The sequence below is a fragment of the Myotis lucifugus genome, unplaced genomic scaffold (genome assembly GCF_000147115.1).
Source record: "Myotis lucifugus unplaced genomic scaffold, Myoluc2.0 scaffold_1, whole genome shotgun sequence".
Taxonomy (NCBI): domain Eukaryota; kingdom Metazoa; phylum Chordata; class Mammalia; order Chiroptera; family Vespertilionidae; genus Myotis; species Myotis lucifugus.
The window spans coordinates 34,207,612-34,219,722 of record NW_005871049.1 but is presented as its reverse complement, the minus strand read 5'-3'; the positions used below and the strand labels follow the sequence as shown (position 1 = coordinate 34,219,722).

Genomic DNA, 12,111 nt, shown 5'->3' with positions numbered 1-12,111 from the left:
GACCGGAGTGTTTGAGAACTTCTGATGAAGCTTTACAGTTCATATTTCACAATGTTTCCAGAATTATTTTCCTAAAAGTATCAACTGTTTCCTATCACTGCATTCCTCAAATAATGCCAACTGCTCTCCTAAACTTACAAAGTGAAGTTCAATGTTCTGTCATATGGAGGGAAATCTAAACGTGATTCCTCATATTTTTCTCTATACACTTTCATGCCATGCCTTTGTTCACCCATTTTTCTTACTTACTCTCCATGAGAAATCTCTTTATACTTCAGTGATACCGGTGCAATGATACTTCCTCTATGAAACTCATCAGAAATAATTCCTATTAACCTCTCTTTTGCTGTCTTATGGCATTGTGCTTATTTTAATTTCTACCTTTCCCCCCCCTTCTCTGCTATTGTAGTATGATGTGCTTATTTTTTGAAGTCACTAGCCCTAGTATTCAGAGGTGGCAAAAGTAGATTTAAGTATCCACTTTCATTGGTCATTAGTTAAATTATCAGCCACCGTTACCTAAAAGACAAATTATAAGGATATGAAATAATAAAAACAATAATAACAGAAATAATAATTAATAAATATAAGAATAAACTTTCATGTACTCACAACTGTAAGCCTACTTTTGCCCACCCCTGTATGTTTAGTAATGTCTGATGCACAAATGTATATTTAGTGCTGTGCCCTTTAAAGTATATAAAATATGCACATTCCATTTTTTAATCTATTACTTCTCAATGGTAGTTTCTGGTCTCTTAGCCTTCTTTTACTACTTTACTAATATTGTTCTCCCTGACCCCTATCACTTACTGCTATTATTAATTTCTTTGTGGAAATAAATGCTTTGTTCTTCAAGATTTATGCTGATCTTCTCCTTCCTAACTTGTTATAAAAAAATCAGCAATTGACACACTCACCACTTTATAGTAATTATCTATGAATGTTGATGATTGGGAATATTAAGGTGGGTCATAGTAACATACCTACATAGTAAACAAGTGCTTGCATGACAGACAGGGTATGATAACATATATTAAATGAGTAAATAAAGTTGAGGTTGCCAGGTTATTTCAGTTTGGGGTAGCTTTCCAAACTTTATGTTTTACAATAAATTTATTTTAGCCAAGTGCATACTTTGAAAATTATACATCCATCCATCAATATGATGGAATCCTCAACTTGGCACAGAACTCTTGAATATTCACAGCTAAAATAGAAAAACTGTTCCTTCCCACAGTGTCAACTAAATATGACCTTTAAAGCAAGAAACAGGCAACATTTATCTAATGATTGTATCTATAAAACAATGATAAGGAAGTAGTGGCCTAGATTTCCAAGTGTTATTTGTCTGTCTCCACCGCCACCTGCTGGACAACATGAAATATAAACACAATATTTTTTTTGTTACATATATTTGCCCTCACAGAATACTGATTTTCCTGGGTTACTGAGATTAGCGGGCCTTTGCGGACATCTCATGACAACATTGCACCAGAGAATAAAAGTGATGGTTCATTATGGAACAATGGAGTCATTAGTGCTCAGGAAAACAAATGACTGAATGAGAGGGAAATGCAAGTCAATTTGAATGCAGGTTTTAAGATTTATACATCTAAATTCCACAAGGTAGGTGTTATTAAAATGAAATAGCATATAATTATTATTTTGGAAGTTGAAATGCAGAATACCTTGAAGTACTGCCATTCCTTATATTCATTTAGGTTACAGTGTGTAATCATGATTTTTGATCCATCAGGCCCCTTTGTCAAACACTGGTCATACTGCATGAGTTGATTAGCTTCGTTGATTCGGAAAAGCTATTAAAAAAAAAAAGAAAAAAATAACAGGCACCTTCTCTGCTGATACACAAAAACTAACTCAATGGCTATCTTATTTTTCTATAATATTTTTGTATGTTCAAAACTATAAATCCAAAGACTGGAATTGTATTCATTTTGATGTTAGCAAACTAACACTGGAAGGATTATGTTCTGTAGCCTCTTAGATACAGAAGGGGTCATTAACACGTATTTATCAAGTACCGACAATGTGAGAAAATACAAGTGAAAACAGATCTGATGGCTTACAATCTAACTTAGAGGCAAGAAAAACACATAAGGAAGTAGGAAAATATATTAGGGAAATATACATTACTGGCAGTAACATTCCAGCTTATTGGGAAGAAATGTGGAATTCTGGATAATATTTGCAAATACAATTGTTAGGGAGCTAAGCTTGCATAGTTATGGACTCACACAAGAATATATTCTAACTAGAGGCCTGGTGCCTCTTCGTCAGTTGGACATCCTTAGTGCTGCCATGGAGGGGGTGCTGCTGTGCTCGCCAGTGTGAGCCCGGCTTCTGGCCTGTGGGAGCGCACTGACCACAGTGAGCAGCTCCTGCATTGAGCGTCTGCCCCCTGGTGGTCAGTGCGTGTCATAGCAACCAGTCGGTCGATTTGCATATTAGCCTTTTATTATATAGGATAGAATGTCTTATATTAAATTCTAGATTATGACTGCTTATGTGAAAAGCAGTGCTGCTATTATACCCTCATTTAACTAAAAGTTTTAGCTCAGTCCGTTTTTTTTTTCTTTTTTTACAGAATGGTTTACTTTACCAAACAAAGAAAATTACCAAACTGAAAAGCAAAGGAATTCCCAAGATCAACAAGCCTGGCAGCTCTCACTATAGAACCAATTTAAATATGAAAGGAGGTAATTTACCTGGTTCCCTCCCATCCTGTGGCAGGGTCCTAGTTCAACAAAGCCTCCGTTTGTCCTTCCCATGCTATCAATGCAGTAAGCAGATTCAAAGCCTCTGATCTAAAAAAAGGAACAAAGAACCAATAGCAGGCAACTGTTTAGTTTTTATTATGCCCTAACATCAGAGTAAAAGTTTCATGTTAAATATTGCAGTTCATAGTGGACATATGGGTATGTGTAATGCCATGTTATTACTGTATTTATTGTCAGTCTTGGAATAGCTTAGAACATAGTAGTCATCTTTGAAATAATTTAGGGTCTTTAACTCAGCATTAGAATGGGTTCATTCCAAGGAAGGGCATTGGCCTATAGATTTTGATAAAATACCACAGAAGAAAAAAAATTAAAAGACAGTAACTATTAAGTACAATCTCAGACTCAGATAATTCATGTGAATGAGAAGCAACTAGAGTTACCTAACCACAGTGGTCACAGACACTGGCCCTAGATGTCTAGAACAGAACTGAATTTGTAAAGTAACTCTCCCAAATGGCTGTGAGGCACTTTTGGTAGCTGTCTGCAGGGACCCAAGGGGCGAACATTATGGCAGCTGGACCAGGCAGTGAGACTTTTCTATGACTATGGATAAGGTAGGTGAAAAGCCAACACAGTTTCCATCTTGGAAATGCACATTTCTTATAAAAAAAAACTTTTCCCTTTTTAGAAATATTATATATCTCAATTATAAATTACTATAATATATGTTTTATTCATTCAGTCAGTATATACTGACGGAGCACTGTGACAATGTAAGAGCTTTAGAAGATACAAAGAGAAGCAAAAGCAAGTCCTGGTCCTCAGGACCCTCACGTCTGCAGGAAGGCTGAGGGGTCAAGTCAGTCAGGATGGAGGGATGGACGTGCGGAGGAAGAGCCCTCTCCCGCAGCCGCCTGGAGGAATTCGGAAGCAGCTGGTGGGTTTTACCCTGGAATGTGCAGGGAAGGCTGAGAAGTGAAATGTAAGGTGCCAGAACAGGAAGCGGTTAAACTGAAGATGTATTCAGATTGAGATTGTAAAGGGAGGACAGAAAATTCCACCTATTGATTCACTTAGGCATTTAGTTATTCATCCAATATGAAGTGAGTACTGTGTCAGTTATGTTGTGGGCTCTGATACAACCATGAATGAAAAGGATAAAGACCCTTGCCCCAGTGAGCTTATATTCTAGGGAAGGAAACAGAATATAAGCCCAAGCCACAATAGACATGTTAGAGAGGGATAGGTGCCGTGAAACAGAAAAGAAAAAGAGCAAGTTAATGAGGGCCTGTGTGGCTAGGAGTGTTTGGGGGATAGCAGGTGGATCTCACTGAGAAGGTGCCATGGGAGCAGACTTGAGGTGTATGTAAGAGTTAGCTACGCACGCAGAGGAAAGGTGGTCCAGGCAGAGGGGGCAGCAAAGGCTGCCTGCACTAAGTAAGGAGGACATTGGGGCTGGAGTGAGTGAGGAGAGGAGTAGCAGTTGAGGCCAGAGAGGAATAGGGCCAAAGATGCAGGCCCTAGAGGCCATTAGAAAGGACTGTGCCTTCTCTTTGAGGAACAGGAGGTATCACTGCAGGTTTCTAACAGAGTAACATGATCATTTTTGAAAGACCACCCTGACTGCTGTGTTTAGAACAGGAAGTAGGAAGGCAAAGCTAGTTTCAGTGAGATGTGGTGGCTTAGACGAGAGTAAGAAAGGATCAGAGTCTGGAACTAGATCTAAGTGAGAGAGGAGGAAAGGATTCAAAAGAGACTCCAAAGCTTTGGCCTGAGCAATCAGCTAAGATAGGCTGGGGAGGGGAGACAGGGAGGTCACTGTTGGATGCGTTGAGTTTGAGATGTCTATTAGTCAAATGGAGAGGTCCAATAGGCAGTTGGATATACTTGTCTGAGCTCTGGGAGAGAGATTTAGGTTAAAGATAGAAACTGGGGTCACCAGCATGTAGATGGTTTTAAAGCCAGGAGACAGAAAAGATCACCAAGAGAATTCCTTCCTTTTGCATAGAAGGCACTATACTAATTAGGACAGGGGTCCTCAACCAAAACTGGGGTCTGAGCTGCAAATACAAATATTGTATTTGTTCCCATTTTTTTTTTTTTTTTACTTCAAAATAAGATATGTGCAGTGTGCATAGGAATTTGTTCATAGTTTTTTTTAAAACTATAGTCCGGCCCTCCAACGGTCTGAGGGACAGTGAACTGGCCCCCTGTTTAAAATGTTTGAGGACCCCTAAATTAGGAGATTAAAAGATAACCAAAACTGGGGTCTGAGCTGCCAGGGGCTATGCTCTGGTTGGGAGTTAAACACAACCTGCTGTAATAGCACACAGAGGTGAAATAAGGGTACGGGATAAAGGTACTAAAATAAGAGGTGCAGAGAGAGAGTGGCATAGAGTCCTTTGTTGGCTTCTTGGAATTCCTTTGGAACGGATCCTGTCCTCTATCTATGTTTTCTCATCCAGCCCCATGAAACAATCCACCTGCTGATGGCTCCAAACATACATCCTTAGATGTGCCTTTGCCTCTGTTCTGGGTTTCAGTATTACACGACTTACGATCTACTTGACAACTCCACCTGGGCCTTTCCCAAGTCTAGAACACCAATAGAGAACTTGCTATTCCCGACCCCTCTCACTCATCCTGGCTACCAACTTCCTAATCTCAGATGCCACCTGGTCCACTACTTAAATGAAAAACAAAACTAAATGTCATCCTGGCCCATGTCCTTCGCATACAAATCCATTAGTGACCTACCTCCAGATCTTCACTTTGTATGCTTCTCTTCACCTCTGTCCTCACGGCCCTGGTCCAAACTCCCATCACCTCTCACTGGAAGTACCCTACTGATTTCCTAAACTGTCATTATTGTTTCTACTCTAAATCCTCACAGCAGGGTGATTAAAAACAGCATAAATCAAATCACGTTACCTTTCTGTTTAAAACTCTTGCATGGCTTCCTACCACCCTTAGGATAAAACGCCTCCCTCCTCACCTGCCTGTCACTTCACCTTATTTAACCTGCTCTTTCCTTCTCATCAAACACGCAAAGCATTTCCTGGCTCAGAGCCTTCAAACTCATTTTCTTTACCTGGAACACTTTCCCAGCTCTCTGATTTCAGATCTCAGATTAATGTCACCTCCTCAGAGAAGCCTTCCCTGCCCTATCCTTATGTCCTCTTGAACATTACCTACTAATTTCATTCATAGCCTTTACCACCATCTATCAGAATCTTCTTTGTTTTTCCTGTTTTGTTTTGTTTGGGTTTGGGGGGGGGGGGAGGGCAGCGGGGGGTTGTCTCTCATCTACTGGCATGTAAGTTCCCTGAGGAAAATGTCTTGTTTTCTATCTAGAAGAGTGACTGGCTCAGCTAATATTTGTTGGACACATAATTAAGCAAAAACATATAGATGTGAAAGTTTGTGGCATGTTTTAATACAGCACCCATATGGGTGGGTGAATCAGAAATGCACCCAGTTACAAAGGCAAGTTTGAAGAAACAAAGAAATGACTTTGATTTTAATTATTTCCAGCTACCATTAATTAATTCATTCACTTGACAAGCATTTTGAGGGCCTATTGTATATGGGGGTCTCTGCAGTAGTTCACTGGGACACAATGGTGAACATATATTAACTGACTGGCTAAGAGAGAGGCAATTTTCAGTGTTATGAGAACTCATGCAAAAACCACAGGACTGAGTCTTTTTGATGGAGTGGGAAAGAATAAGAAAGACTTTTCATTGAGAAAAGCTACAATGGTAATTCCTACATTGGATGCAGTAATAATAAGTTGGAATTAGCCAAGAAAGGGAGTCAGACTGAGGGACAGAGAAGTGGCAGGAGAGAGTGGACAGTGTTCCAGACGAGAGGAGCCATATGTGCAGAGAGGAGGGGACACACAGTCAGCTGCTCCGGGTGGTGGTAACTGGGAAGGTGGAGGAGGTACTAGACAGATTTACCCAAACTTTCCCTTAAGATTCTTCTCCCTCATACATTTCATCTCTCCCTGCATTCTCCCAAACTCAAGTCTCCAAACACACGCACTTAGATATCTGAATATCACTGATACTTACTTCTCCCCAGTCAATATTTTTGGGTGGCAAAGGGTAGTGTGAGGTGATATCATAAGCGATCTCTTCCATGAACCATTTGAAACTTTTGCAGTTGTGATCTTCTCGAAATTTTTTCAGCTCAGAGATATCTCCATATGCTAATGCCTTTGATTCAGGACGACTGGCATAGAAGTAGTCTTTATATTCATCCCACCAGACCTCAACAACTCTAACATAATTCTGTGGAGAAAAAATTAATATCATTATAACAAATAAAAATACTTGTAATGTCATAAACAGCTTCTCTTAGACATCTGAAATATGACCAACATATAACAAACTTATTTCAATAAGGCCTAATATTTAAACAACAAATGCAACTGAGCTAATGACTCTAATATGTCAACTGCCAAGGATAAAATCATCATGCATGTTCAACTAAAAAGTGATGGACATAGACTCTTAGCTGCAAGAGATATCTATTCTAAGAGAATATATTCTGTCCTGCTTCTAAAGGAAGATTTGCTACCTAGAGGGGTTTATGAGAGGCTGGCTAGACACTGGTGCTCCTCCCAGAATTATCTCCATACTACTAGCATATGCAGGGAAAAACCCCATTTCAGAAATCATCATGAAAAATAATAGTTTTGTTTAATAAAAACACATCTTTGTAAGAAAAAAATCCCATTTCAGAAACCATCATGAAAAACAATAGTTTTAATAAAACACATCTTACAACTATAATAGGACCATTTTTACCATAACCCAGAATTAACTGGGTATTTTCCCCAGTTGGCACACTTTAAGAAAAAAGTAACTAATGAACAATAAAATCAGCTGACATTGTGATAACTGACAAAGACCTAACTTCTAAGGTTTTACCGAATGCTGCATGTAGGCATGAATATACGTGACAGATTTAGTACACACTCAATCTAGCCTCTTGGTGTTCTCCAGCATGCCTCAGCAAACTTTGTTGTAAAGGGCCAGAGAGAAAGCATTTTTGGCTTAGTGGGCCATAGATATCTCTGTTGTAACTACTCAACTCTGCTGAGAACGTAGCCATAGACAATGTATAAACAAATGGGTGTGGGTTGTGCTCCAATACAACTTGATTTACTATAGGGCTGGCCCTGGCCCATTGTTTTACATCAGGAGTAGGAAAATCTAGCATTCTTTTACATTTTTTTCTAGACTACAAGTTAACTATCAAAGGGTGAACGTGACCTTGCAAGCATGTTATTGCAAAAGCTATTGGCTTCAACAAAGTCTTAAGCAGCGGTATCCTAAAAGAGCATGTAATATAGCTAACTATTTTGAATCCTTGCAAATTCATCCAAAATTAGACACAGTCCATATCTTTTAGATACTAATGAATGTGAAGAATTAAATGCACACACATAAGGTTATAGCAACAAAAAGAAGGAATATTTGTTTGGGGTGGAAAGGGGCACCATGGAGGGATGCTGGATGGCTCAATCTTGAAAGAGTGGTTAATTAGGTGGGTATCGTATTGAGGGCAAAGAGAAATGCAAATGCAGATGGCAAATCATGATGCATTTGGAATCCTCCATTAGTTTGCCACAGGTGGAATGAATGCAGGATTCAGAGAGAAACTCGCCTCACTGTTCTCATTTTAAGATGAGAATAATCATAGTCTTTATCTTATAGAATGTTGTGAAAATTAAAAAAAATTAATCTATGGAAAGCATGTAGATTTGTGTCTGATACCTAATAACCAATCAAAAAGTGTTAGCTATTATTATTTTTATGGACTTTGAGTTTTATCCTTTATATGAGAAGTCATCAAAAGGTTATAAGCAGGAAACAGACATAAGGACATCAAAGCTGATGACAGAGAGCCAAGTGGGAGGCTGTTTAATATCCATGGGAGACATCTAAAGACCTGCACTAAGCATAGCAAGGAATGGACTTAAGAGATATGTCTGAGGTCGAATTGTCAGGGCTTCATCAGGTGAGAGGTGAGTTGGACAACCCTAACATGCCCCCCAAGTTTTATTCATGGGCAAATAGAGAACACAGGAAAAGGAATCACTTTTGAGAAAAAGTTTAAAAGTTTGACTACGTTGAGTTTGAAATATCTAAGAGGATAATTCTAGAAGACAATTAACTATAAAGATCTGAAGCTCAAAGACAAATGGGCTAGATAAATCCACAAAAACCATTGGCACCCTGGTGGTTGAAGTGCATGGTGCTAAAATTGGAGAAAAGAAAGTGCCTGGCACATTCGGGGCATTCTCTAAGAATATGCTGACCATGACACTTCCTGGGTAGTTTTTATGGAAGCTACAATTCATTTGTAGAGTTCTCTTGAGTTGGTTAAGGACTCCAGAAAATGAAGGGCATCAGAGTTATGGGCTCTTAGAACTTACGACAGCAGCCCAACAAGACATTCAACAGAGGCTGTTATCCTAGCAGTGGGACATTTGGCCTCTGTATGGAGCTTCCCTGGTTTGTCCTGTTCTAAGGGACAAAAGATATTAATCTTTCACAAGCACTACTCAAAATTTGATTTTGTTTACTACAAACACTCCTAATATAATTAATTTTTAAAATTAATTTAAAGTTTTTTTCCCAATATATTTTATTGATTTTTTACAGAGAGGAAGGGAGAGAGATAGAGAGTTAGAAACATTGATGAGAGAGAAACATCGATCAGCTGCCTCCTGCACATCTCCTACTGGGGATGTGCCCACAACCCAGGTACATGCCCTTGACCGGAATCAAACCTGGGACTTTTCAGTCCGCAGGCCGACGCTCTATCCACTGAGCCAAACCGGTTTCGGCTAATTTAAAGTTTTTAAATTTCACACGCTGCTGTGAAATTAGGCCTTGTGGGATATATGGCTGTTTGTCATTTTGATTTATTTAAAATAAATAAATAAATAAATATTAAAAATAATATTTTCCTCATTTGTGACTAATAGAAGTTGATATTTTCATTTCCACTACTTTCCTTTCTTACAGAGTGTCAGTCCTTTGGAATTTATTTGCAATGTCTTTATGGAGAACATTCATGAATGGGATACAATGACTAATTTCAAAGAACAATAAGGTATTTCATGAGTAAGTCTAGCCTAGGGTGAAAGTGAGGACCTGTGTGATTGCTTACAGTGGTTCTCAACCTGTGGGTCGCGACCCCTTTGGCGGTCGAATGATCCTTTAACAGAGATCGCCTAAGACCATCCTGCATATCAGATATTTACATTACGATTCATAACAGTAGCAACATTACAGTTATGAAGTAGCAACGAAAATAATTTTATGGTTGGGTCAACATGAGGAACTGTATTTAAAGGGCCAGAAGGTTGAGAACCACTGGCTTAAGAGATTGTCCCATTCAGTGGGCTGACATTTACTCTGAGTACCACAGCATGTGGTACATAAATGTTAGTTCTCTCGCCTTCTCCACTTTCAACCAGAAGACTCACCTTCATCGTTGGAGAAGACCCAACATTAATGGGCGGAGGATTCCCTTGCCAGCCCTCGAGACGGTAGATATGTCCCACACGAGAACAAGGGACAAACAGTAATTTGCCGCCACACTGCCATATCTATCAAGAAAAAACACATGTGTAAGTTGTTTCAAATGCCAAAATAAATTACGGCTAAAAATTTGCCTTGTAACTGTAAATCTGAAATCTTAATTAGATACAGCATCCACAGGGAATTTCTAAACTAAACAAATCTTAAAATAACTTGCCTGTTTTCCAAACTCATTTAATAATGAAGGAGGTGACAGGAAAGCAGTAATATCTTTTGCTGCTGCTAAGGGACCTTTTCCTAGGTACCTGTCGCTCCAAGCAACCTTTCCGCAATGTAACCTTGCCAAACCATGCAGTCTCCGTTCCTAACATCATTCATCGTTTCCATTGCTAATATATGTCCCACCTGGGTGATTATAATAATCTCCTGCCTGGCTTCTTCACCTCTAACTTCTCTCTCTTCAATGCTATCCTTATTTATAGCAAGAGATTATTCTAGTTGAAGGGCAGCTTCGGGTCATGTTATTCCCCTGCTTAATATCTTCGATGGGTTTCCACTGCTATCAAACTAAGTAAAAATCTCTTAGCTCAGCATGAAAGACTCTCTTCAGTACGGTCCTAACGCACCGTCCACTTTACCTTCTTGAATGTGTCTTATTCACGCTGTCAGACTCTGCCAAACTGTGCTCCTCACTGTTTCCTGAATACATTCTTTTTTTTTTTTTTAGGGTGACACAAAGTTTTCTTTAATTATTCTTTGGGGGGAAGGGATGCTACACTTCTACTCAATTAAGAGAAACATTTTTATCAGCACAGAAGTCTTTTTTTACTTTTGTCCCACTTATCATGCCAAGAATTCATAGGGAATGGGTTCCAGCAGCTCAGGCACCTTTCCATTGGTCTCACAAAGCGTGCTTCTCTGGGTGGAGCAGGCTGACGCTTCCGTTGAAACCAGGTACCTTTCTCTTTGGTTTCCTTCTTATTCTGATCATTTTTCTTCACACGTTTCAGGAAGCTATCTTGACTCTTAGAGAGCTTAATATGTTCAAAATGTACATTAACTCTCTTGGCAAGAATCTTGCCCTTGCTTGTTCACAATAATGCCCACTGCATGCTGGGTGACACTGTAGACTTACAGTGTTGCCATGGGAACATTTGTGGGGCATTCCTTTTTGAACAGTGCCCATTCCCTTGATGTCCACAATATCACCTTTCTTGTAGATTCACATGTATGTGGCCAAAGGAACAACTCCATGTTTTCTAAAAGGCCTAGAGAACATATAGCGGGTGCCTCTCCTCTTTCCCTTTGTGTTAGTCATTTTGGCGAATTACTGGAAGATGGCGGTTCCAGCCAAAAGTCCTGAATACATTCTTCATGTCTCACCTTTGTACCTCTTCCCATTCTATTTGCTCAGAAGTCCCCCTCTCCTCCCTTTGAGGCAGGATAATGAGAAGCCAGAAAAATTCCTTGGCAGGTAGAACTGGCACTGTTTGAGTTAGAAAATGTTGCAACTATCTTCAAACAATTAATAATTCTTACTTCTATCAAAGGACATTACTGTGGAAGTTTCATGACTGTATAGTTGCAAAAGCAAGTAAGACATTTTCAGCTGGGTAGCCTCATAAGAATCAGAATGTTCTAGATTGCAAGATAGTGACCGGCAAGAAGGTGGGGAGAGAGAGTGTGTGAGAGAGTGAGGGAGTAATAGAGGAGTGTGTGGACATGTGTGGTGTTTGTGTGTGTGTGAGCTAGGGACAGTTAGATCCTGCAGGTCTTCCAGGGGACTGCCAAACCGGGCAGTCTTA

The 12,111-nt window shown here is 39.5% G+C and overlaps 1 protein-coding gene and 1 pseudogene across 5 annotated transcripts in view; both read right to left on the bottom strand.

The window, feature by feature from the left end:
• GALNT7 (polypeptide N-acetylgalactosaminyltransferase 7) overlaps window positions 1–12,111 on the bottom strand; it is a 69,314-nt gene that overhangs the window by 7,948 nt on the left and 49,255 nt on the right. For 4 of the 5 annotated variants that reach the window (XR_002829791.1, XM_023755619.1, XM_023755627.1 and 1 more), the window contains 4 exons: window positions 10,252–10,374; window positions 6,821–7,039; window positions 2,730–2,828; window positions 1,692–1,820 (listed from right to left, as the gene is read on the bottom strand). Coding sequence is in view for 4 of the 5 variants with exons in the window: in XM_023755619.1 (XP_023611387.1) it covers window positions 1,692–1,820; window positions 2,730–2,828; window positions 6,821–7,039; window positions 10,252–10,374 (570 nt within the window). In the remaining variant the exon portion in view is untranslated. Of the gene's footprint in view, window positions 1–1,691; window positions 1,821–2,729; window positions 2,829–3,480; window positions 3,713–6,820; window positions 7,040–10,251; window positions 10,375–12,111 lie in introns of those variants that run through there. The other variant, XM_023755629.1, reaches the window with a different exon arrangement.
• LOC106697331 lies at window positions 11,107–11,654 on the bottom strand (annotated as a pseudogene).